At 54.4% G+C, this 23,974-nt stretch overlaps 1 protein-coding gene across 9 annotated transcripts in view; it reads left to right on the top strand.

Annotated features, from left to right (window-relative positions):
- The window catches only part of ST3GAL3 (ST3 beta-galactoside alpha-2,3-sialyltransferase 3), a 214,245-nt gene extending 193,685 nt beyond the window's left edge, over positions 1-20,560 (top strand). For 6 of the 9 annotated variants that reach the window (XM_055586136.1, XM_055586131.1, XM_055586138.1 and 3 more), the window contains 4 exons: positions 13,926-14,072; positions 14,250-14,396; positions 16,493-16,589; positions 19,728-20,560. In XM_055586136.1, the coding sequence (XP_055442111.1) occupies positions 13,926-14,072; positions 14,250-14,396; positions 16,493-16,589; positions 19,728-19,798 (462 nt within the window). In that variant the 3' untranslated portion in view covers positions 19,799-20,560. Of the gene's footprint in view, positions 1-4,665; positions 5,189-13,925; positions 14,073-14,249; positions 14,397-16,492; positions 16,590-19,727 lie in introns of those variants that run through there. The other 3 variants (XM_055586134.1, XM_055586140.1, XM_055586137.1) reach the window with 3 other exon arrangements.
- Positions 20,561-23,974: the final 3,414 nt, after the last annotated feature.

Below are 23,974 nucleotides of genomic sequence, written 5' to 3'. Positions count from 1 at the left end.
TGCCCATGGAGGTCTCAGTGCAATTTGGTTTAACCCCACAGCCTTTTCCCAAGCAAGGCTAAGGGCAGGCAGTCAAGTAGGTAGCAAGGAGAGTGAAGACAGAAGTCAGGTCCAGAAATTCAGGTAGATGGGCCAGAGGGGAAGGGAAGCCCATCTAGAGCCAGGCTGAATGTGGCAGCCCAGTCCTCTGGGGAAGGTTGGCTCCCCAGAGGGGAAAAAGGGGCTTGGCTTCAGCCGGTCTGAGTGGCAAGCAGGCCCACTGCCCATGCATAGCAGGCAGAGTGTAGGGGTTGAGCAAGCAGCCTGCTGTTTTCAAGACCCTAGTTCTCAGAGCCCTTCTCTTTACCTTGAAGGCAAGAGAATTGGAATCATAGGTAGGCACTTCTAAGGGAGAAATGGGAGGAAATTGTGTCTGCCCTGGTGAACCCCAGAGAGCCTGGGGGCTTCTTTCTCACCCTGCCTTCTGCCCATCTGCTCACCTGCTTCTGGAGGGCAGGGCCCTGATCCCCTTTGCTTGTCTTACCCCTCCGGGCCCAGCCACCACAGATGACCTGGTCTTGGCTCAGACACTAGATCCTGCTTCTTGCTGGGCAGACTGGGATAGGACAGGCAGCCCAAATCAGGAAGCCAGGCCCAGGTGGGCCAGTCCAGCCAGGTGGGTGTTGTCACATGATCCTCCCAGATTCAATTAATTCAGGACTCTTACAAGTCACCAGAAGGGGTAAGGAAAGAGAGAAGAAAAGAAAGGAAGCCAACTAGACTTGGAAGGCTCAGTACACTCAGGCCACTCAGGAAGCAGACAGCAGGGCCTCACTATTCCCCAAAGACTCGGGAGCTCCCTGCCCGGCCCGACCTTGGTGGCAGGCCTACGCGGGGACCTAACTGGAGCAGCTGGGGTGAAGAGCTGTGGGCTGTGCTCAAGCACATGCTCACTGCGCTGATGGCTGTGTCCTGTCCTGGCCTTGCCCAGGGCTTCAGGACCAGCCCTGTGGTCCTTGCTGAGGACTCCGTCCCAGAGTTGGGGGATGTGAGTGGAAAGGGGAGAGGGGAGCTGGGAGAGAGTCCTCTGAAGTTCGTGAGGCTCCTGGCACCAAAGTCAGAGATAGATGGCGCATTTAGAGTGAGTGGCCAGAGGAAAGCCAGTGATACCCAAGCCCTCTCCTCTCCCAGCACCCAGAGTGGGCCCGCCCAGGCCCTGCTGGTTACCCTGGAAGCTTCTTTGGCGCCTCCTCCACCCCAGGCCCAGGGCTCATGCTTTCGCAGGACCTCTCCCATGCACTGTTTCAGACTCTTCTGGCAGTTGTGTGTCTGGATGGTGCTCAGTCATGTCTGACTCTTTGCGCCTCTATGCACTGTAGCCCACCGGGCCCCTCTGCCCATGGAATTTTCTAGGCAAGAATACTAGAGTGGGTTGCCATTTCCTACTCCAGGGTCTTCCCGACCCAGAGATTGAACCCCCATCTGTTGAGTCTCCTGAACTGGCAGTCAGATTCTTTATGCCTGCGGCACTTGGACTTCCCTCCTCTGGCAGCTGAGACCTGGTAAATGTGGGGAGGCGGCTTCTCAGGCCCGCCCTGTCTGGTGTCTGGCCGCAGGTTTGACCTGCTCCTGCAGTGATGTTTCTAACCATGCAGCCCCTGGGCTACTGGAGTGCTCGCTGCACCTGTCTGGAGCCTCACATGCAGAATTCTGGCAGGAGGCAGCTCTGTGTTCCGGAGCCAAGGCCTGGCTGGGCAAGGCTGAAACAGGTCTTAGGCTTCAGCTGTGGCTCAGTGCCTTTGTAACCTCCTAATTCCCAGGAGTCCTGATGGGGTATGAGAGTGGGGAAGATGTAAGAAAGGAAGACTGTACAACCCAAAACCTAGCCTGTGCTAGAGCTAGCCATGCTTTCTCCATCCACACAGGAGCACGCCTCTTTGTGGCTACTTGATTTCCTGATTCACTGGGTGGCAGCACAGATACGGAGAAGGCGACGGCACCCACTCCAGTGCTCTTGCCTGGAGAATCCCAGGGACGGAGGAGCCTGGTGGGCTGCAGTGCATGGGCTCACAACTGAGCAACTTCACTTTCACTTTTCACTTTCCTGCATTGGAGAAGGAAATGGCAACCCACTCCAGTCTTCTTAACTGGAGAATCCCAGGGATGGGGGAGCCTGGTGGGCTGCCGTCTATGGGGTCTCACAGAGTTGGACACAACTGAAGTGACTTAGCAGCAGCAGCAGCAGCACAAATAACTCCAAACAAGTTACCTTTTGAGGCCCTTTATCTCTCAGATCTCGGGAGACCAAGCCATAAAGCAGGTAGAGGAGCTCCCAGCAGGTCGTGTGTGCTGAGTGCAGCTCAGAGGAGCACCCATGGGCTGCTGAGTGGGGAAGCTGAGGTCAGGAGGGATGGAGGAACTGGGGACACAGAGGCACAGGTGTATGTCGGTCCATGGACGGGGGGCAGCCAGCAGCTCTCGTGGAATTCTTCTCAGAGGCACATCTGGCTCCGTCCCTCCACGCACTCACTCATTGGTCAGGCGTCGCTGGATGTTCTTGGTGCTGTCACTGAGCTAGAAATGCAAAGTCGCTCGGTCTAATGGGACAGACTGTCCCCAAACTAAAGTCCTAGCACTGTGGCGGGTGCTGTGCCCTGAGCTTCCTCCTCCTGGTGTTTGATTAAGGCTGGAGATGCCCTGTCCATTGTCCTGAGGATGGAGCTCTGGGACCTGGACTGGACGGGACATGTGAGCATCCCACGCTATGTCCCCTGCCTCTGCCAGCCTCCCCACCACGCCCCAGGATACTGGTCACCCAGCACTCCCAAGGCCCCGGGAGCTGCTTCCCAGTCCCCTTGGTGGCCTCCTCCTCTTTGTTCGTTCTTGGGCAACCCAGAAAGCTGGCCTCACTGCTGAGCAGCTCTGACTGGTCATCCATTCAAGAGGCCTTGAGACCTGGGCTGAGTTGGTGGGTGTGGTTCCCACCCAGCAGTGGGGAGAGGAGAGGACACTGGCTAGGGGTTAGCCTCTGGACAGCCTTAACACAGGCCTGACCTTCCAGCTGTTGTTTAGTCCTTGGGGGAGATAGGAGGGATCGGAGAGGCCAGCCAGGGCCCCACATTCATGCATAGGGGGACTGGACCCTGAATTTGAGAGACAATGTGGTTGAAGAGAAGAAAGCAGCTTAGGCCTTGAAGTCATACAGACTTGGGTTTAAATTGAGACCCTGTCACTTGTGAGCTGGGTTCCCTTAGGCAAATCACCTAAGCCCCCGAGACTCCTCTCATCTATAAAACAAGAGTAGTACTATCCATCCTTCAGGATGGGCTTAAAAGTTAAATAAGATGAAATACAGAAGCACCTGGCACAGTGTGTGACAATTATGTTCTGTCTGCGGCAGTTATGGATGTTTATTTTTACTGGTGGTGGTACTACTGGAGGAGCCCAGTTGCACTAGGGAGTGGAATCTTTGTCTAGATTGTAGGGCCTGACCTAGGAAATGATCTAAAAGCAGGGGTCAGAGGCCAGGCCTAGAAGAGGGAGAGACATGGGGCTCCTGGTGAAAGGCCGCAGGGTAGGCTGGCAATCCAGGAATCCACAAGGCAAATGGCCCCCAGGTCCCCGCATGTGTGAGGCCTTGTTGGACCAGGCACTCAGATCTAAACCATCTGCACCTGCACCGGTGCCCTATTCCAGGCCTGAGAGGAACACAGAGCCTCTGGCCAGGCCCTGCCTAGCAGGAGCTCAGTGTGGACGCCACCTTGCCTCTGGGGAGACTCAGTGCAGGGCACCTGAAAAGCGTGGTGAGGCGGGTAGACACCGTGGCCTCCTACTGCTCAGCGAGTCCTCTGCTGAGCCAGCTCGGTGGTCCTCACCCCCACGGTCTCCTTTCCAGACCTCTAGACAAGCTTTCCTGGAAACCATTTCCTCTGAAGCCATCTCCAATGGACACAGCTCTTTCTCACAGATCCGTTATCCCCTGTTATACCAGGAAGATTCCCTGCACTTGCCCCATCCCGCATCCTGCCCCTTGCTCCTCCACCCCCAGGAAAGATGCTCAGGGGTTGGGGCTCATGTCATCACACGCTCTGCTCCTCTGCATCACTGTCATCCGTGGCCTCTCGGTTACTCATCTCACAATCATTGTTATTGTTGTTTCCCTCCTCCTCCTCCTTCCATCATCCTCATCATGGCCATCACTAAGCTTTTCCGTTTGCCAGCTTTCTTTGAATTCCTTCATTCAGTTCTCACTGTGACCCTGTTAAATGGGTGCTATTATGACCCCCATCTCAGGGTTTAGGAAACCGAGGCACGGCGAGGATGAGTTACTTGCTAAGATCACACATCTAGTTAAGTGGTAGAGGTGAACACAGACCCAGCTCTGACTGCCGTCTCTGGATGCATCTCCCCCTACCTTCTCAGGAACTGTCCTTTTTTGTTGATTTTCTTTTCTTACCTCTCTAATGGATCTTCATCTCACATTTATAAATTTGTTCAGCCTTTTTTTTTTTTCATTTTCTCACCTCAAAAATGAAAGCCCCAGGAACTTCCCTGGCAGTCTGGTGGTTAAGACTCCATGCTTCCACTGCAGGGGATGAGGGTTCAGTCCCTGGCTGGGGAACTAAGATCCTGCATGCCATGCAGTGTGGCCCCCAAAATTAACCCACAGCATAACCCTCCTTGCAGGTGGCATCACCTTCTGGAAGATCTGGGCCTTCCAACCCCTTCCTTGTCCCGGCCGCTTCTTCTTGGACTGCACATTCCTTTGGCCATACCAAAGTGTATGCCCAGTTTCACACCTCCACGTCTTCCCGAGGCGATATTAGACGCTCCTCTTCTGAGCCCCCACAACACCCTATTATACGTAAGGGCTTTCTTACATATAATAAGACTTATTTAAGCTTATCTGTCGACTTATTTAAGCTCCTGGGGAGCAAGGAGTGTCCTATTTATCTCTAGGCCCATCACCTCCAGCGGTGTTTGAGATGGAGCTGGCATGCATTAAACAAATAAATCAATGTGGAAACTGAAACCCAGAGGGAGGCAGGAACGTGTGGCAGAGGCAGGATTCCAACCCAGGTCTTCTGACTTGGGGGGGCTGCCTCCCTCCTCATGGCCCCAGAGAGCATTCTTTTAGATTCAGACCGTTGCGTTCTCCTCTCACCTCTTCTGGGAATCTCTCTCCTCTTAGCCATGTTTGATCTTCTTTCTGCAGTTCCAAGATCATTCTCCTTGATTAAAAAAAAAAAAAAGGGAAGAAAGAAAACTAAACAGCCCTGGCCTCTGCCCGTCCAGTTGTCCGTCGGCGTTGCACAGCCAGCCCCAAGCCGGCTCCTCTTTTTGTTCATTGCTTTTTCCAAATATAGCCTTCAAAAAGGTTTCTGACCCTCTCCTCATAGCATGCATCAAAATAAATTCCAAATGGACTAAAAAGTAAAATATAAAAATACAACCAAAGGAAATTTTGAAGAAAGTAAAATAGAAATCACATCTCTAGTGGGAAGAGAATTTTCGAAGGACAGAAGTGCTAGGAAAAATCATATTTGATAATACACGAGCATTTAAATGTAAACAACAGCAACAACCAAAAAACACTGGATACCACAAAACTTTGAAAAGTTTATTTCAGAAATATGACAAATGGTTATTATCATGAAAGTAGACAAGAAACCCGTTAGGACCCCAGCAGTTAAGGGGCAGGAGACTGAACTGATCACACGGAAGGAGATATAACTAGTGAACAGCAGCAATCTGTTTAACCTTCCTGGCAGTCAGAAAATTCATGTAAAAGCAACAGGATGCCACTTATCACCTATCACATCTTCAGAGAATGTGTTTGAATTATAATGCATAATTCTGGCAAGAGTGCAGTGACAGGTGCTCTCAAAGGCGACTAGTCAGAGTGCAAATGGGGACAAGCTTTTTGGAAAGGAAGTGACACTTGGCACCAGGAGCCATCACCCAAGGGAAGGAAAAATCTGCCTACAAAGGTTTTTATTATAGCGTTATTGATAATGGCCAAACCCAAATATAACCTAAGGAGTTTATTATGAAAAGTATGGTTCAAGTAGCAGATGGCAGATAAAGGAGTAGCCCGAGACCCTGCAGAGGCTGCGGGCACCTAGACCAGCCTGCACAGCTGCTCCTGCCCCCACTCCTTTGGTGTGGGGGTCGCTGGGACAGCACTGGATTCCGCACGAGGAACAGAAGCCAGCCTCTTCCTCTGCCTCCGCCCACTCCTCTGAGTTTCATTTTCCTCTTCTGCACAATGGGGATAGTGAAAGCTTCCCGGTGTGGCTCCGGTTACACAGCTGTAAGGCGCCACAGGACCCCTGGCACACTGTGCTCGCTGCAGGTGGCCTCACCTTCTGAGAAGGTCAGGCCTTGCCTTACGGAGCTGCTCTTGAGGGCCGGAGGGAAATGCCCATCCCAGGCCCATCCTCCCCGGTACTGGAGACCCCAGAATTTCTTACCATAGCAGTGCCAAGTCCACTTCTGTGCTTTTGAGGGTAGAACACATCTCCCTCTGCAGACTCCTAAGTCCAAGGACGATGTTTGCAGAGGCTGTGAGTAGAACTTGGGTGTGCAGACTGGGCAGTCCCAGCACATGTGCACAGTACTTCCCATGGTGTGAGATGGGACTGGGGTGAGAAGGGAAGGGGAGAGCAGGTGGGGTCAGGCTCTCCCTGCACGCCAGGCCAGCACCAGTCTCCAGGAGTCAGAATTCTCAACTCAGACCTGGCCTTCTAGGTCATTTTTCAAGGGAGGGTAGAATACATTTTATTTAACAGCTTGGTACCTTGATTAGTAACATATTTAGAATCTAAAATTTAGATGTGGTGTGTGGACATCCATTTGTAATTTTGTCCCTGGTCTCACAAATCTTAGGGATAAGCCTTCATGGATGTGGTGGCAGTGGCTGGAGGTGACCTGGGTAGAGAGGGGACCAGATGGTGAAAGGTCTTGTAAGCCAAAGTCACATCAAGGAGCTGGGACTTCATCCTCTGGACTATTAATAGCAGAAACTAACAAGCTGCCTTTGTGCCAAGTGTATTATGTGTGTGACTTTTCGTTGTCAAGTCACAGAAACATGATGAAGAAGGACTGAGTCCTATTTCCCATATTTTGGAGATGATGGTAATGAGAATTTGAAGGGGTAAAGAACTTTCCGAGGGAATGCAGTGTTAGTGGTTAGGATTCAAAAACAGACCTACCGAACTATTAGGGCATTTCGCAGGCAGAGTGGACTGACAAGGGAAGGAAGGAGGTAGTTGTGGGTGGATCTGTGCAGGAGCCACAGACCCGGTGCTGCTTGGTTGGGGAGAGTGAGAGGTCAAGGGCGAGTGAGGATTCAAGTCTGAGTTGTTGGGGAGGAATGGTGGTGGCTGGAACCCTCAGGGGAAATGGATTGGGTCAGAAAACAAACCTCTCAGGGCCTTGGTTTCTATAGGAGGGGACCAGACCAGATGTTCTTAAAGGTCTCTTTTTGTAGGATGGTAATCAACATTTTGAGGGTTGTCACCTGAAATATTATATTTGTACAAAAAATTAAATGGTTTATACATAACAGAGACTTCTGTATTTGTTGATTGGTTGATCCAGGTTAATTGTTAGTTCTGAAAGAGTTTGTACGCCTGTGAATAGCCCTCTTTCAAGCTCTACTTCATTTTACTTGTAGTTTCTATAGTATTCCTGCTCTTCCTCCCATCTTAAGTTGTATACATGTGAATATCTGGGGGATATGTCTTGTATGTATCAGTTCAGTTCAGTTCAGTCGCTCAGTCGTGTCCAACTCTTTGCGACCCCATGAATTGCAGCACGCCAGGCCTCCCTGTCCATCACCAACTCCCGGAGTTCACTCAAACTCACGTCCATCGAGTCGGTGATGCCATCCAGCCATCTCATCCTCTGTCGTCCCCTTCTCCTCCTGCCCCCAATCCCTCCCAGCATCAGGGTCTTTTCAAATGAGTCAGCTCTTCACATGAGGTGGCCAAAGTACTGGAGTTTCAGCTTTAGCATCATTCCTTCCAATGAACACCCAGGACTAATTTCCTTTAGAATGGACTGGTTGGATCTCCTTGCAGTCCAAGGGACTCTCAAGAGTCTTCTCCAGCACCACAGTTCAAAAGCATCGATTCTTCAGCGCTCAGCTTTCTTCACAGTCCAACTGTCACAACCATACATGACCACTGGAAAAACCATAGCCTTGACTAGATGTGTGTGTATGTGTGTGTGTGTGTGTGTGTGTGTGTGTGTGTGATTATATATATATATATATATATATATATGTATGGCAAATGTTTTCAACCTCTTTTGGGCTCGTTCTCGCATCATAGCGGGTGGAAGCCCCAATGGTTCAGTGGTAAACAATCCACCCGCAGTGCAGGAGCTGTGGGAGACACGAGTCTGATTCCTGGGTCAGCCCTTGGAAGAGGAAGTGGCAACCCACTCCTGTATTCTTGCCTGGAGAATTCCGTGGACAGAGGAGCGTGGTAGGCTACAGTCCAAAGGGTCTCAAAGAGTTGGTCACGACTGAGGGACTAAGTGTGCATATCATAATAATCATACTGTGTATTGAGATATTTGTAGATAGTCCTGGGTTATAAACTCCTTTTAAGTAAGGAAAAAAAAGACTAGACCTGTGCTCTGAATTATCCTGACAAGCTGCCTCAGTGGGGCAGTGGAAACCCTCTGAAGATTTTAGCCCTGAGAGGGTCAAGAGCAGATTTGTGTGGAACTGAAGGCAGGCACAATGGAGGCAGGGAGGCCTGGTGGCTCCTGGGAGTGACCCCAGTGAGCTGGTGACCTGTCCTCAGGGGGTGGCAGCCCGAGGCGGGAGTGAGCACACCTGCCCTGCTCCTGGCTGCAGAAAGCCAGCCCGTGGTCAGGCCCTCCATCCAAGACCTCTCATCTTAGCAGGCAGACTGCTCGCCTCCCGACGGAGGAGCAGGAAGAAGGAAGAGGCTGTAGGAGAAGCAGCATGCAGGGGCGCCAGCAAACACGGCAGAGCCCGGCTGGACCAGAACTTCTTCCCAGATGCTCTCCTCTGGTGCTCCTGGCTGCTCTGGCAAGAGCAGAGCAAGTTGCATCAACAGGAGAACGGCGGCTCCACCCACATGAGCAGGGTCCAGACTTTGAGTAAGGCAGGGACATTCCTGGAAGAGGGATTCAACCCAGCATTCAGCTCACAGGTGGCCTTGCAAGAGAGCTTTGACCATTCCAGGCCAGCATCGTAGGCCAGCTTTATAGGCCTCTGTGTTGTGTCCTGTGGGTCAGGGAAATGAGATGTGAGAAGCCTCGGGCTGTTTGAACAGGCCTTCTGGAACAGGGCTGTGTGCTGGGGGCAGGCCTGGCAGGGTTACCCAGTGGGAGGAAGGCCTCCAGCACCCAGTGCCCTCCTGCAAGGAACCCAGGGGCGAAGCTGGTCCCCGCTTGATGTGAGTCCATGAACTGGCCCGTCTGTGGCCTCTAACATTGCCAGCCACACCCTCTGCCTCACTCTCGGCTTCTGTGACACTCATTCAGAACCATAACAGACAAGATTTATTGAGTGCTTGTCATGTGCCAGACATGGTGCCAAACGCTGTAAAACGCACAGCACCTCACTTCATCTTCATGACTGTCAAAGGCGTGCTCTTGACATCCCCATTATGCCCGAGGACCTGGAGACCTGCAGAGATCCCATGACACACCCCAGTTGCACACATGTGGAGTCTGGGTGTGGACGTGGGTTTTCCCAACTCCAGGGCCCGAGGTCCCCCAGGGCATCACACTCTCCCCGCCTCCTCGTCTCTCTTACCCTTCGTTCTCAGTCTCGGCAGGCTCCTCTGCTCCACTGACCCCTTCAGTCTTGGTGTCTATAGGGCTTTCCTCTCTTCCCACCCCACACAGAGATTCTCAATCTCAGGTCATCAAACCCCCTCGCCTTCAGGGACCCCTTGCCCTTCGGCAGTGGTTTGCGGCGTGTTGTGTGTGTGCCTGTGTATGACTGTTCTGAGGAGGGAAGCCGCAGCTTTTATGTGAGGAAATGGGCTGTAGTTGTGTTTACTTGGTATGTGTCTGCCTGGGGGACACGGTGGCGATGCCCCAGCCAGATCCTGGTCTTGGTTGTTTCTCCTTTTCCTGGAATTCCTGAGGAGGTGCTGCACCAGGACAGTGACAGGTGGGGAAAATAAAAGAGCGGTGCCGGGTCCCAGCACCCTGATGCGGGCTCTCTGGGACTTGAGACCCAAGCACAGGGCTTGTTCCTGCCTCCACCCCACCCCCACCCCCCCACATCCCAAGGAGCTGCAGGTGTGCCTGTGACCTTGCATCTCCTGCCACTAAAGGCGACTCTGGTTGTCGTGCAGTCTGAGTTGTGTATGACAAATGTCACACACGTGTCCTGGAATCCAAGTGGTCCCAGCAGTCATTGCTCCTCCTGGAAAACAGTGAAGGTGGGAAGAGACACAGAAGCCTCCCTTCCCTCTCCACCCTGGAGCTCTTGGCAGATGCTCAAAGGGGGCTTGAGATCCTAAGTCGATTACCTGCCATTTCACACACTGGTTCCATGCGGAACCCTTTAGCACATGGTAACAGCCAAGGGATGTCTCCAAGAGGGAATCTTGGGTCACGGAAAGACCCAGGCTCTTGAGCTGAATCCAACTCAGATTCTCCCCAGCTGTGTGCCCCCGGGCGCTTCTTTGAGCCTCCGTCCCCGTCTGTGAGATGGAATGCGTGACACCAACCACAGCGACCCCTGACTCCCCTCAGAGCTCCCAGCGGGGTGGGTCGAAGAGAGGCCCTGTTCATCCTGACTCTAGGCCCCCTCCCTCCTGAAGTGGGCGCAGCAGTGATGCTAAGGAATGGTGTGGCAGGAGGAACACTTATCTTGGCATCACGACACTCGAGTTTGCATCCTGCCCCAGCCACTTACGTGACTTTGAGCACATCGCTTCATCTTGGGTCCCACACCTGTGAAGTGGTAAAAGTTGTAGAGACATAAATAATATCTGCGAACACCGGCCTGCAGCCTCCACACCCCCAGCTGTGCCGTCCCTGCCCTCCCCACCCCTCCTGAGCAGCCCCTGGGCTTCCTCCTCTTTGGGTGTGTGTGGGCAGGTGTGGGCAGGAACCTGGGGCTGTTGGGGTGGGGGACGATGCTGGGGCCTGCCTGGCTCTGGGGAAGGGATGGGGGCTGTGCTTGGCTCGGCACAGGCTGGTACCCGCCATTCCTTCAATACACGGAGGGGCTTCTCCCCAGTTTTGCACAGTAACTTGGCCATTTCTCCACCTTCCCCTTTCTTGCTGGGTCTTGTCCTGACCTTTACCCGCTTACACACATATACTTCTCCTGGACACAGAGGCAGACATAGGAGGAAGATGGCCTGGGGTCTGCTCTCTCATCTGTTTAGGGCTGAGACCCAGAGAAGTTTGCCCCCAGGGCTGATCCATTGTGCTGACACTTGGAGGGCAGATAGAATTTGCCCAAGACAGTGGCGTTGCCACAGAGGCGGGGGACACGGGAGGGCTGGCTGGAGCAGACAGTCCATTGAAGGCCACTGGAGACGAGCCTGAAGAGGTACAGAGGGCGGCGGAGGAGCGGGGATGGAGTTCACGTCCCCTGTCACACTCGAGGTCGCTGCTGGGCCACAGAAATGAATCAGATCATGAGCCCCTGCCCTGGGGCTGATGTTGGTGTTGATAGCAGCTGAGCAGCAACTGTGAGCTGGGCACTCAGCCTGAATTATCTCATTGAATTCACGCAACATAAGATAAATACCCTTAGAATCCCTAGTTTATCCATGAAGAAACGGTAAGTTTCTTGCCCAAGGCCTCCACACAGCTGAGGGACCAGAGCCAAGTTTGGATCCAGGCCCAAGATTCTTCTGTCTTAGTCAGTTCGTGTTGCTATAACAAAATACCACAAACTGGGTGGCTTATAAACAACAGACATTTGTTTCTCACAGTTCAGGAGGCTGGAAGTCCAGGATCATGGTGCTGGCAGACTTGGTGTTTGGTCAGGGCTTCCTGATTCAGAGATGGTTCCTGGTTCATAGATCGTGGCGTCCTCATAAGGAGCAGGAGATCTCTCTTGGACCGCTTTTGTAAGGGCACTGAACAGATTCTTGAGGCCTTTACCCTTGACCTAATCACCTCCCAGAGGCCCACCTCCTAACCATCACCTTAGGTATTAGGCAAACAAATGAGGGGGGGAACAAACTTTCAAACCACAGCAGATCTTAACTCCATGTTTTCTCACCTCCCAAAGGTGAGAGACCATTTCTACCTTGAGATGAAGGCGTTCAGAAAAGGCATGAGGAGAGAGAAGATGTGAGTCTTAAGAAACAAGTGAGGTGGATCAGGTGGATAGAGGTGGGCAGGCCGTTATAGACAGAAGCAGCAGCAGCAGCAGCGGAAGCATGAAGGTGTGAATCAGCAGGTGGGGACTTCAGATGGGCAGAAATGGAAACTGGAGCAGCAGGCGGGGTTACTGGCTAAAAAACTCAGATCTCTAGTGGGGCAGTGGTGATGTGATCCAGTTTGTATATAGAAAGATCATTCTAGCAGAGAGTGGAAAGCGGTTTGGGAGGCAAAGATGGCCCATTCTGGGCACTCATTACATGTTTGTTGAGGAAATGAATGTAACTCAACAATTACTGTGTACCGTTTACGTCCTAGTCCTTCTGCTGGGCTCTGGAGGGTTAGTGGTCAATAAAACAGACACTCTAAATGGCCTCCTTATGATAATCCATTTGAAAGACAGTGAGACCTGGACTTTAGGTGGTAGCAGTGGGCATGGGAGGAAAGGATGGATCTGTGGGATCCTATAGAAAATAGAGTCAAAAGAGCCAGATGACCAATAGGACAGAACAGGCTGGAGAGATGAAGAGGGATGTAGAAAATCGATTCCCAGTTTTCTGATTTGGATGATTGGATGGACAGCAGAGCTTGGGGAACACAGGGGAGGAGCAGATCCAGGGGGACCAGAAATAGCTGAGGTATCCAACAACAGAGGGTTGCTTACATAGTCCAGGGGACATGCCTCCAGGCTGCAGGGTTGTTTTGTGACCTTCTCTAGCAGTACTGGTTACAAGGGTGGGAAAGATGGATGAATGGGGTTGATCCAAGTTCATGGTTCCCCCGGGCTAGGACAATAGAATGGCAAAAGGCAGGGAGTTGAAGGCGATCACGAAAGAATGGCTGAAGCAATCTACTCGAGGGACTAGACCAGGGAGGGCTTGTATACTGAACGGAAAGGCAGGGCTGGGAACTAGAAGAAGGGAGGGAGGAAGAAGGAGAGGAATGTGTGGCCCCGGAGTGGACTCCAGGGTGTCAGGGTCCAGAGCTGCCACCTTTCCAGTCCAGTACTGCGACCCCTGAGGGAAGAATCATCCCATTTGGCAGATAAAGAAACTGAAGCTCAGAGAGCTTGTCACTTGCCCAAAGTGACCCAACTCCATCGGAGGCAGAACGGGGGTTGGAGTGTTGTTATGCTGTGCCGTACCAGCTCATGTTCTGTCTTTATTTTTCAGATTCAGTTTAGAACAGTTGACTGAGAGAGCGAGGAAATTCAGCAGAAGGGAAAGGAGGCGAGCCCGGCAGAGCAGATAGGAGAGAGAGGGCAGGCTCCTCCTGGGCCCCTCCGTAGCGGCAAAGGGGAGGGGTACTGCTGGGCTGCTGGCTCTTCCTCTTGGCCTGAGAAGCCCCCGGCCAGAGCAGCACAGCCCCGGGCCCTCCCTGCAGCTCACGTGGTCTCCTTGTCTCTGCCCCACATCCTGCGTCCCCAGCGCACACCGAGTCCTCCTCTCCAGCCTGTTTATTTTCCAAGCCCCAGGCTCCCTGTACACACCTCATGCCCCCCACCTGGTTTCTTACTTGCCTGTAGACACTTTGGGTCCCCACCACTCCCCCAGGCCTGTCATAAGCTGTGTGCCTGCTCATGCCCACTTGTGCTGTGTCTACAGAGTGCCTCGGATGGCTTCTGGAAATCTGTGGCCACTCGGGTGCCCAAGGAACCCCCCGAGATTCGCATCCTCAACCCATATTTCATCCAGGAAGCCGCCTTCACCCTCATCGGATTGCCTTTCAACAATGGTCTCATGGGCCGCGGGGTGAGACATCTGGACCCTGGGAAGGGGAGGAGGGGACTTGGGCCAGAGGTGCCTTGGCGAGGAAGGACAGGGGGCAGGGTGGGAACAGAGGGCTCAGTCCTCACGAGCGGAGCTCAGCTCAGGGGAGCTTTGCTGAGGGTCTCAGCCTCACTCTGCCCACCTTCCCTCGCTTTCCAGAACATCCCGACCCTCGGCAGTGTGGCAGTGACCATGGCACTACACGGCTGTGACGAGGTGGCAGTTGCAGGCTTCGGCTACGACATGAGCACACCCAATGCCCCCCTGCACTACTATGAGGCCGTGCGCATGGCAGCCATCAGAGAGGTGCGGGGCTGGGCGTGGGGTAGTCCCTGGGCTGGTCGAGGGAGGGGGCAGTGCCAGCACCAAGGAGAGACTCTGTGTGTGCACAAATGAATGGTCAAGGGATGAGCCAGTGGCGGGTCTGGCTGCTCGGAGACCCCTGGGAGGCCCTGCCCCACCCTCAGCTAAGCTGGGCCACCAGGTGTCCTGGACCACCATGTCTCTGACCACAGCATCCTGCATGTCCCTCTCCCAGTCTCCTCCTTGAGCTTCCTCTGCCCGCCACCCCCGCCGCCTGCCCCTTGTCCTGGTCCAGCCCCTGCCTCCTCCTTGCTGCTCCCTGGTCGTCACGTGCCCATCTGGGTGCAAGCTCAGGGACATCCTCCCTACTTCAGTTCCTCTATCCCCCCAGAGAACTGCCTCACCCCCTCAACAACCTGCAGACATTGCCTCTCAGTCTCAGGATGCCCCCAGTGCCTCCTCCACCCTTCCCCGTGGCAGGGCACTGAAGCTCTTTAGCATCCAGAGTTGCTTCCCAGGTGATGAGTATGTGAAATTCTCCCAGTCAGCCAGTCTCTCCTGGCCCCTCTCCCTTCATAGCAAGAGCCCCTGTGGAAAACCCGAACACCCTTTTCTTCTTCCCCTCGCCTTCTGCTGCTCCCTGCCTGGACCCTGGGCATCTGCGGCTTGTGCTTTGAGCAGCTTCTCTACTCCTGCCTCTGGGTGGCGAGGGTTGTTAGAGGAAACCTCTTGTCCATGCAGCCTCACAGCTCATCAGCCCTCGTTCCTGCTCAGCAGTCTCTTACAGGCCGCCTCCAACCCACTGAACTGTTCAGGTCTTATGCTCCCCAAAGCTCCCTCCCTCTCCTCCTCCATGCAGAGAAAGGAGGAAAACTGCTGTTGCCAGGCAGGCTCTGCCCCTCTCATTCCCACTCAGCCCTTCGCTCCTCGCAGCCCAGCTTCCCCCTTCACCTAAGAGGACTCCCACCAAGGTCACCAGTGACTCAAGGCTGCCAAGTCCAAAGGACACGTGTCAGTCTTTTCTTTCCTGGTCACTTGGCAGTGCTTTCTGTGTTGACCGGTGCTTCCTCTGAAATGCTCTCCTGCTCAGACTCTGAGTCCGGCATCTCAGTGCCCCTCCTGTTCCCTCACTACGCTCTCTCATTCTCTTCCTCCTTGTCCTGGATTTCAGTCCACCCCTAAGAGTCAGCATTAACTAGGGCTCCATCCTAGACAACCTTCTCACTCTGCACATTCCCCAGGAGATTCACACCCCCAGCCAGGGCTCTGTTCCCATCTGTATTGTTTGAGGCTTCATTCAGGTGGCCTCGAGTGATTGTGAGTTATTTCAAGGATATAAGAGAGACTTGAGAATCTCTTGGGAAACAACCTTTCAGCTGGGCCTCCTATTTATTGGAATGGGGTTCAGGAGTAGTAAGCTCCTCCTGGGTCCAGGAGAGCCCCCGACCTGTCTTACCCCTCAGTGGTGCTCCAGCCCTTCCTCCTGTTCACCAGGACCCCGTGGAGAGACCCTGTCTCTCCATCTCTACCTCTCTTCACATACCTTCTTGCTGCCTCGTCCCCTGCCAGCACCCGCCCCAAATTGCTCTCACTGCTTTTATGTGCCTCCTGGCTTCTGTTTACTCCTTTACTGGGTCTCTTACATATTCCTTTTATGTAAACTTTATGTAACGGCTTTAGGGAGAGGGTGAGAGGCAGTAGCTGGATCAGGAAGGGCTTTCTCTGCCATAGGAAGGAGAGTGGACTTTGCTCTGAAGGCAGGAGGGAGCTGTGGACCAGTTTTCAGCTGTGGATGAGTGCATAGTAGGGTCACTGTGGCTCCAACATGACAGAGGGGTCCAGGCAGGAACAGAAGCTAGTTGGGATGCTGTCTCAGCAGTCTAGGCAAGAGATGAAAATTCACCGGAACTGTTCAGTGATGACAGGAAGACAGAGGCAAGAACTGGTTAGGATTTTAAATCAGCAAGGCCTGGAGAGGGCCTCCATTCGGAATGAGGTGGAAGGACCCGCCTTCCCTGAAGCACTGGTGGAGGCTGTTCCCTCTTCCACCTGCTGTGTCTCTCAGTTGTCTTACCCCCACCCCCTTCATTATCCTGCAGAACCATCTGGCTCCGACTCGCGGCATCTGCTGCACCACCTCCATGGGAGTGCTGAGCAGTGCTGGTGAAGAAATCAGATGGCCTGGGTTCACAGCCTGTCTGTATACCTTCCTTTCCTTATCAATACATGGGGTAATGAGAGGTTTGGGAAAGAGTCAGTGTGATAATGTGTAAAGAAGGCCTGGCCATAGTAAGTGCCCGCACGTGTTTGCCATTATTATTAATGGTAATGTTTTTACACCTACTTATTACTATTGCGTCTCAGCATCCTAGAGGAGTCCCTGAAATGCTGGTGCCTGGGTGCAGGATCCCTGCTGTCCCTCGGGGTGTCTTCAGTGAGCAAGGGAACCATTCAGCACCCTGGCCCCACCACTGCTTCACAGCCCATTTTCCAGGCCCAGTGGGAACGTGTGAGATGTGAAGACAGTGAGGCAAGGGCTGAATGCGGGGGGGTTAGTGAGGGATATCAGAGGCATTCATAAAGGAGGAGAGAGAGTAGACAAGGTCAGAAGATGCAGGATCCTGGAGACCCAAGGAGGGTGTGCCTACAATCACCAGCGCAGGGCACCATTGTGGCACGGAAGTCCTAGGAGAGGTGCTGAGACGCGGCCATTGGAGGTACCAGTTAGGGGGCCCTTGAGGGCTGTGCTGAGCACAGTTTCAAAGGAGCAGGGAATTCGAAGCCAGAGTGCAGCGGCTGAACAGTGAGTGCGGCTCCCACTAAACATTCTCTGGGGAAGCCTGGAGGAGAGAAGAGGAAAGGGACTGAGCAGTGGCCAGAGGGTGAAGTGGGCTCACACAGCAGTCTCCCACAACAGGGAAATCTGGGCTGAAAATGGAGGTTTGCGAGCAGTGAGCACAAGGGAGGCATGGATGAGATGTCTCAGGGAGACATCAGAGGAGGAAGTGCGAAGGTCAGGGCAGAACCTTGGGAGCACAGAGATAAAGATGGGAGTTGGGAGAAGGACGGCCCTTCTGCATCCAGAGTCAGGGGTCCTGGTGAGGGTCCCAGAGTCCTGCCCCGGCCTGTGGACAGTGCAGGTGGCGTGGAGCGGAGAGTGCTGTGAGCCCCTGTGCTGTGTGCACTGGGGAGGGGTTGAGAAAAGATCCCCAGGGAAAGGGCATTGCCTGGTCCAAGAGAGAGGCACCCTGGCAGACATTTTTGCTCACTCTTTTATTATGAACTTGTCAAACATATTCACAGTAGAGGAGAGACTAATGAGCTCCCACGCAGTGTCGCCTCCCGCCCCCAGGAATCAACACACGCCAGTGTTGTTCAATCTGCTCTTCCTCCCAAGCCTCCCCTCCCCGCTGGTTACTGGGACACAGATCTCAGGCATCGTACCATTCCAGCCACGAACATTTCAGCAACTTTCTCTAAAAGATAAGGATGACTTTTTTTAATACTACACCATTATCACACCTGGAATTTTAACAATAGTTCCTTCTTTAAAAAAGCCCTATTGCCCTGCAGTGTTGGTTTGCTTGTTTGGCTGTGCTGGGTTTTATATGCTGCATGTGAACTCTTAGCTGTGGCACGTGGAGTCTAGTTCCTGCACTGGGAGCACAGAGTCTTCACCACTAGACCACCAGGGAGGTCTCAACAATAATTCCTGAGTATCACCAGATATCCAGTCCTCTGCTGACCTTTCAACCCGCAGAGACTCCCAGTAGATATTCTTGAAACGGACCCATCAGACTGGTTACTTCCTGGGGAGTGATGCAGGCGTGGGGGAAGTAAAGAGCTGTGCGGGTCTCTATGCTTGCTTGGATCCTGGCCCTGCCATTCCTCCATGCCTTCATTTTCTTACCTGGAAAATCTAATTTCATTCAACACATATATGTAGAAGTTTGAATCTTCAAGAAAGGGACTTTGCTGGTGGTCCAGTGGCTAAGACCCCGTGCTCCCAGTGCAGGGCGTCAGGCTCCATCCCTGGTGAGGGAACTAGATCCCACATGCTGCCACTAAGCATTCACATGCTGCAATTAAATATCTCGCATGCCAAAATAAAGATAAAAATAATTAAGACCTGGTGCAGTCAAACAAATAAATAAGTAAATTTTAAAAAATAGATCTTCAAGGAATAAGGGTGAATCACCCAGGGGTCTGCACCAAGGAGGGGCAGTTTGCCAACAGTTGAGAATAATGCCAGGAGCCAGAGGAGCCAGAGGTTCGAGGGAGGTCACAGGGACAGTTGTGTAGATGCAGCAACAAATGAGGAAGACTCTGCCACCTCCAAGCACCGTGGAGTGTGGATGTGAGGGGAGAAAAAGCATGTCTAGGGAACGCGGTCCTTAGCCAGGTTCGTGGTTAGCACAGGAGGTTGAAGGGGGTGTTGAGAGAAGAGGAATATAGGGGATTTTTGCCCAAGTTTCAAAGTGAAAAGATCTGGCAGGTTGGAGGAGGTTGCTTGGATCAGACAAGGACCAGACAAGAGCTGTAAATTCTTCACGCCAGTAAACAGTGGCTGTGAACATCCTAGGGTGAGCCGCATGCTGTCGGATGCAACAGAGCAGTCAGCTGTGTCCAGACTGTGATAAAGCTATTGGCTTTCATCATTCCTTTATTCATTCAATCCTGTTTCATTCTTTGAGAGACTTAGTCATCACAGCTTCCTGGCACTGGGGAAAGGAAAGAACCTGAGCATGGGTGCAGTCTTCCCCAGGAAAGCCCTGGAAGGTAGCGTCTTCCCTCCAATTTCCACAGTAACAATAAAATGAGCCTCTACCCCCACCCCCCTCCTCCAGCTCCTCTAATCTGAGAGGCAGGATTTCATCAGCTGCCCCTAGGCCTGGAAAGTGGATTGCGTCAGGTCAGAGAATGACTAAGCCACCCCACGTGGTTCGCTTTCCAGCAGGGCCCACCCCCCAGGCTTGGGCCAGACCTAATGACTCACAGGGCTTGACCTTGGGGTGCCGAGGGCCTAAGGGCCCGGAGAAGCCGCCGGGCAAGGAGGGGTTGAAGGAATGGGAACGTGGTTGGAAAGCCTCCATCTCTAAGGCTTGGAAGAAGTTAAGAGGCACAGTCTTCCTTAAGGAGGGAAAGGGGTTAGAAGGTTATTTTCTCCAGGTCCTGGGAAAGGAGGAGGGTGAGCCGCAGCGCTTCTGGAGTGGTGGAGGGTGGTGGTCTCAGAAGAGGGCATGGAACACTGGTAGCCTGCAGCATTCTAGCAGGGCTCCATCCCTGCAGCCACTTGGGCTGCCCAACTGACTGCCACTCCGTCTTCCCTTTCAGTCCTGGACGCACAACATTCAGCGAGAGAAAGAGTTTCTGCGGAAACTGGTGAAAGCGCGTGTCATCACTGACCTCACCAGTGGTATCTGAGGTGCACCCAGCACAGCGCCACAGAGGTCCAGCCACCACCCCCTGCCCACTTCACTGGCCTCAGCCTGGCTCTGCTTGAGAGGCGCGGGAGCCTTCAGACCAGGAGAAGGACCGTGCCACGTGGCCCCAGGGGTGGCGAGGCCTTGGCAGGGCAGCCAGAGCTACGTCTGCTCAGAGGCTAGCCTCAGAGCCCAGCACTCGGCCTTCAGCTCAGCCTGGGCCCTTGAAGCCAGAAGGCCAGGAGGCCACTGGTTGTGCCCAGCAGGCCCAGCATGCAGGAAGCGGATGCTAGGCAGCAAAGCTGCTGCCAGAATCATTTCTCCAATCAGTGTTCGGTGTATTATCACTTTGTGAATTTGGGGTGGGGGGAGGGTAGGGATAATTTATTTTTTAATCAGGTTGGAGATGTCACGTTTGGTCCACTGGCCGTGCAGAAAGAGACCCACTAAAGGGCCCCTCAGACAATGGTCCCAACAGGCTCCCCGTAGAGTGGGGGTGCCAGGACTAGCCTGTGCCCTGCTCCAGGGCCGAGGGGAGGTGGGCAGGATCTCAGGCCAGCCCCCTCCAGTTCATGACAGTGTTTGGCCTTTCTTGGGGAACAGAGGGGATAGTCCCACCCAGCTTCCCCACAGGGAAAACCTGGAGCCATCCTTTAAGCCAACAAGACGCCCCTGGGTTTGAGCGGAAAGAACTTCAGAGTTCCGGAGGCATGGCCTGGCCCAGCCTGATGGGAACGGCCGCCACCCCCACCCCAGCTGCAACCGACCCCCAGGACAGTGCTGCAGGCCTGGAGCAGCCTACCCGGCAACTCTTTTGGGCTTCAGCAACGAGACTGCCAGGCCCTCGGGTTCTGCCTTTAGCCTGGACCAGAGGGACGTGAGGCACCAGGACTTCACCCAGGCTGTGGGAGCCCTGCTGGGAAGCCATCATGGAAGCAATAAAGCTCTTCCCTGAGCCTGCCTCCTCTTGCTTTCTCTGACTTTCCCAGAAGAAACAGGAACCCAAGGCTTCAGCAGCCACCCTAAACCCAAGGGCCATCTCTCCAGCCTTCTTTCCACCTCTCCCAGCTGCAGGACCTGCGTGGTCACCTAGGGGCCTTCTGGAGCCTCCCCTGTCTCACAGCAGTCCTGCACCCTCTTTGCCTTGAGAGGCAAACCAGGGGCATCAGGACATGCCCTGGAATCTACGCTGGTACCCCCCTAAAGGAGCTAGAGGGCAAGGGACTGAAGGCCGCAGCACTCAGGACAGCACCGCTGGGTCATCACAGCCCGAGCTCTGCAGGGACAGAGATTCCTGCAGGCACAAGAAAGTGGCCCTGCCAAGTACCCAACACAGAGCAGCCCACAGACCTCACCCACTCCTGGCAGCCCCACCCTCCCCCCAGGACACGGTCTCCTCTCAGCACCCTCTTCCTGCACAGAACAGGAAGGCAGAGCCCAGCCCCAGGAACCCACGGCAGGTGGAAAGGACATCCCACCCCCAGAGCCCTGGAATCTGCTCTGTCCCTTCCCCCACTTGGCAGGCCAGCCTGAGAAAGGCCAGCACAAGCCTGCCCCTGAGGCCACAGGCCTGGGTGTGAGTTTCCTGCCAGAGTTGCCACGTGGCAGCAGGTGGGGCAGGCTGGCCCCTCACCTCTCACCTGACATCCCAATCCGAGTGCCATCCCCTTCCGGACTCCCACACGCCCCTATACTGTGGCACTTTGTCCTCAAACAGAAACCTCCTTGGCGGAGGAGAAAGCGAAGCCCTGACTGAGGGACAGGGAGACCCAGAAACTTCCTTCCATTCTGCTGGAGACAAGGCCACTCTGATGCAAACTCCAATGCGAACTGTGTGCTACATGAATGGCGCCCCCTGCAGTTGTACAAGGCATAGGCTGCATGCCAGCAAGCTGCAGCCGTGGCTGATAAAGCCCTGGGGAAGAAGCCCCCTCCCAATTGGGCAGCTGGCCGGGGGCGAGCAGAGCTGCTCCCTGCCTGGGGACAGTCAGGCTTCTAGTCCCCACCGCTGCACATGAACTGCTCTCCCCAAAGGCGTGGCTGTCCGCCAGCACACACCAGAATCACCTGTGCAGATGTGGAAACTGCGCATGCCCAGTCTGATTCAGGTCTGGGGGTGGGCCCAGATCTGGGTAGTTTTAAAAGATCCACAGATGGTTCTGACACACAGCCAGAGTACAGCTGGTCCAAACACATCCCCTGAGCACTTTCATCCCCACCCATGGCTTCCAATGGTCGGTTGGTCAACAGTTCCCAAACTGCTATCTCCAGCCCAGCTCACTTCACTTTCTCCAGGCTACAAATTCAGTCACTTCCTGAACATTTCCACTAGGATAATCCACGGGTCCCTACAGCTCAGCACGATCGACACTGAACTCACAAGCTCCTGTCCACAGCCTGCCTCTGCTCCAGGAGCCCCAGCCAGAATGAATCCCCTACACCTGGTCACCCAGACCAAAGGCAGACTGTCCCACTGCCCCACCCCATCCAATCTGGCACCAACTGAGTTTTCAAAAAGGTGCAGCCCTGAAAGAGCCGCTGAAGCCCCACACTCTCCCCACAATTCAGCTTCAGATTCCTCTGTCCCCCAGAAGCCTCCTGACATACCCCCAAACCATCCTCACTTCAGCCAGAGTTAGCCACAGAAATGCACGTTTGATCACACCATTCTCCTGCCTGAAACAAGTTCGGTGGTCCCCAGAATAAAGTCTAGACTGCCTATAAGGACATACAGCATCTGGCCTTTCTTTACTTCTACCCCTGTTACTCACCCAACCTCGATCCCACCAGCCAAACTGCCATAATTAGGCATCTTAAATACGACCCTCCAGCTCCTACCTCAACTCTCGGTGCAAACCTTCCTCCTCCGGGACCCTCCTCTTCTTCAGCCCCTGGCACCCCCTCCTACCAGCTGCCCTCGCTGTGCCGGGCTGAGCAGCGGTGTTTGCAGGTGTGTCTGTACTCCAAGCCCCAGGCGGCAGCGGAGGGGAAGCGGTGGGTCTAGCGGAGGGGCTGGGGCCGCTAGAGCCGGGTCAGACCTTGAAAGCCCCAGCTCGGTGCCTTGCGAACTTAAGGAGTGCGATGAGTCTGTTGAGAGAAGAAACTAGTGGTAGACCAGAGAGAGCAGCTAGCACAGAGTGGCCAGCCAGGACGACAGGAGCCCAAACGCCAGTGGCCCAAGGCAGGGACCGGCCCATCCCCTCCCTCTCCCGCCCTCTGCCCGGCCTCCCAACTCCCTACTCCAAGTGTCTCCAAACTCTGAACACCCAGTGTCTGTGCCTCTGCACCGACCTGGGGGCCCTCCCCAGTTTCTCCTCCCCTACCTCGGGGGACCTTAGTGGAGTGAGGGGGACCGAATTCCAGAGGGTGGAGCAGCCAGGTGAGCCCTGAAAGGTAGGGCGGGGTGGGAGAGCGCTTGGGCCCCACCCCAGGATCCGGTGACGCCAGGGCTGGAATTTGACACCGGACGGCGGCGGGCATGAGGCTGCTGAGGGATGGAGTTGGGCTCTGCCCCCAGACACGGCCCACGGGCTCCGCCAGCAGCAGGTCCCTCGGGTCCCAGCTCTCGCTGTGTCCCGGACCCAGAGCCCTGCACTCGCGGTAAGCCGACCTGTTTCGCCCATCCCTCGTCCCAGCCCAGGGGCTAGAGGGGAGCGGCCAGGGTTGTCCCCTTCCACTCCTTTCTCACATTCTCCCTCTTCTGGGCCCGCTGTGCAGCTCTCCGCCCCTCCCAGCCCCCCTCAGTCCCTCTAGTTGCTTGTCGGACTATGCTAGCCCTGCCTAGCCCTGCCGGGCCCGCCGCGGTAATGCGAGGCTCCTGCTGCCGCTACAGGGCTCAGACTGGCTGCCAAGACCTCGCTTTTGGCTAAGAGAGGCACGGCCAGGTGCACAGCCCTGGGCATGAAGCTTCTGGGCTGCAGGGGAAAGCCCGGCTCTGGTTCCAGGAAAGGTGCCTAGAAGAACAGGACACAGAACCCCCCTGGTGAGTATCGGGCTGGTAGATGGAGCGGCCAGACAAGGGCTGGAGGACCAGGTGGCCCCAGATGGCACCGAGGGAGTCTGAGGGCCTAAACTGCCCGCAAGAGACCTGCTCCTGGGCTCCCCCTACTGCAGGGGCCTTTAACCCTACCTTGCTAGGCTTTCCTTCCATCAGTGAGA

This window comes from Bubalus kerabau, chromosome 6 (genome assembly GCF_029407905.1).
Source record: "Bubalus kerabau isolate K-KA32 ecotype Philippines breed swamp buffalo chromosome 6, PCC_UOA_SB_1v2, whole genome shotgun sequence".
Taxonomy (NCBI): Eukaryota; Metazoa; Chordata; class Mammalia; order Artiodactyla; family Bovidae; genus Bubalus; species Bubalus kerabau.
Note: the sequence above shows the minus strand (reverse complement) of the source record. Positions and strands in the feature narration are given on the sequence as shown.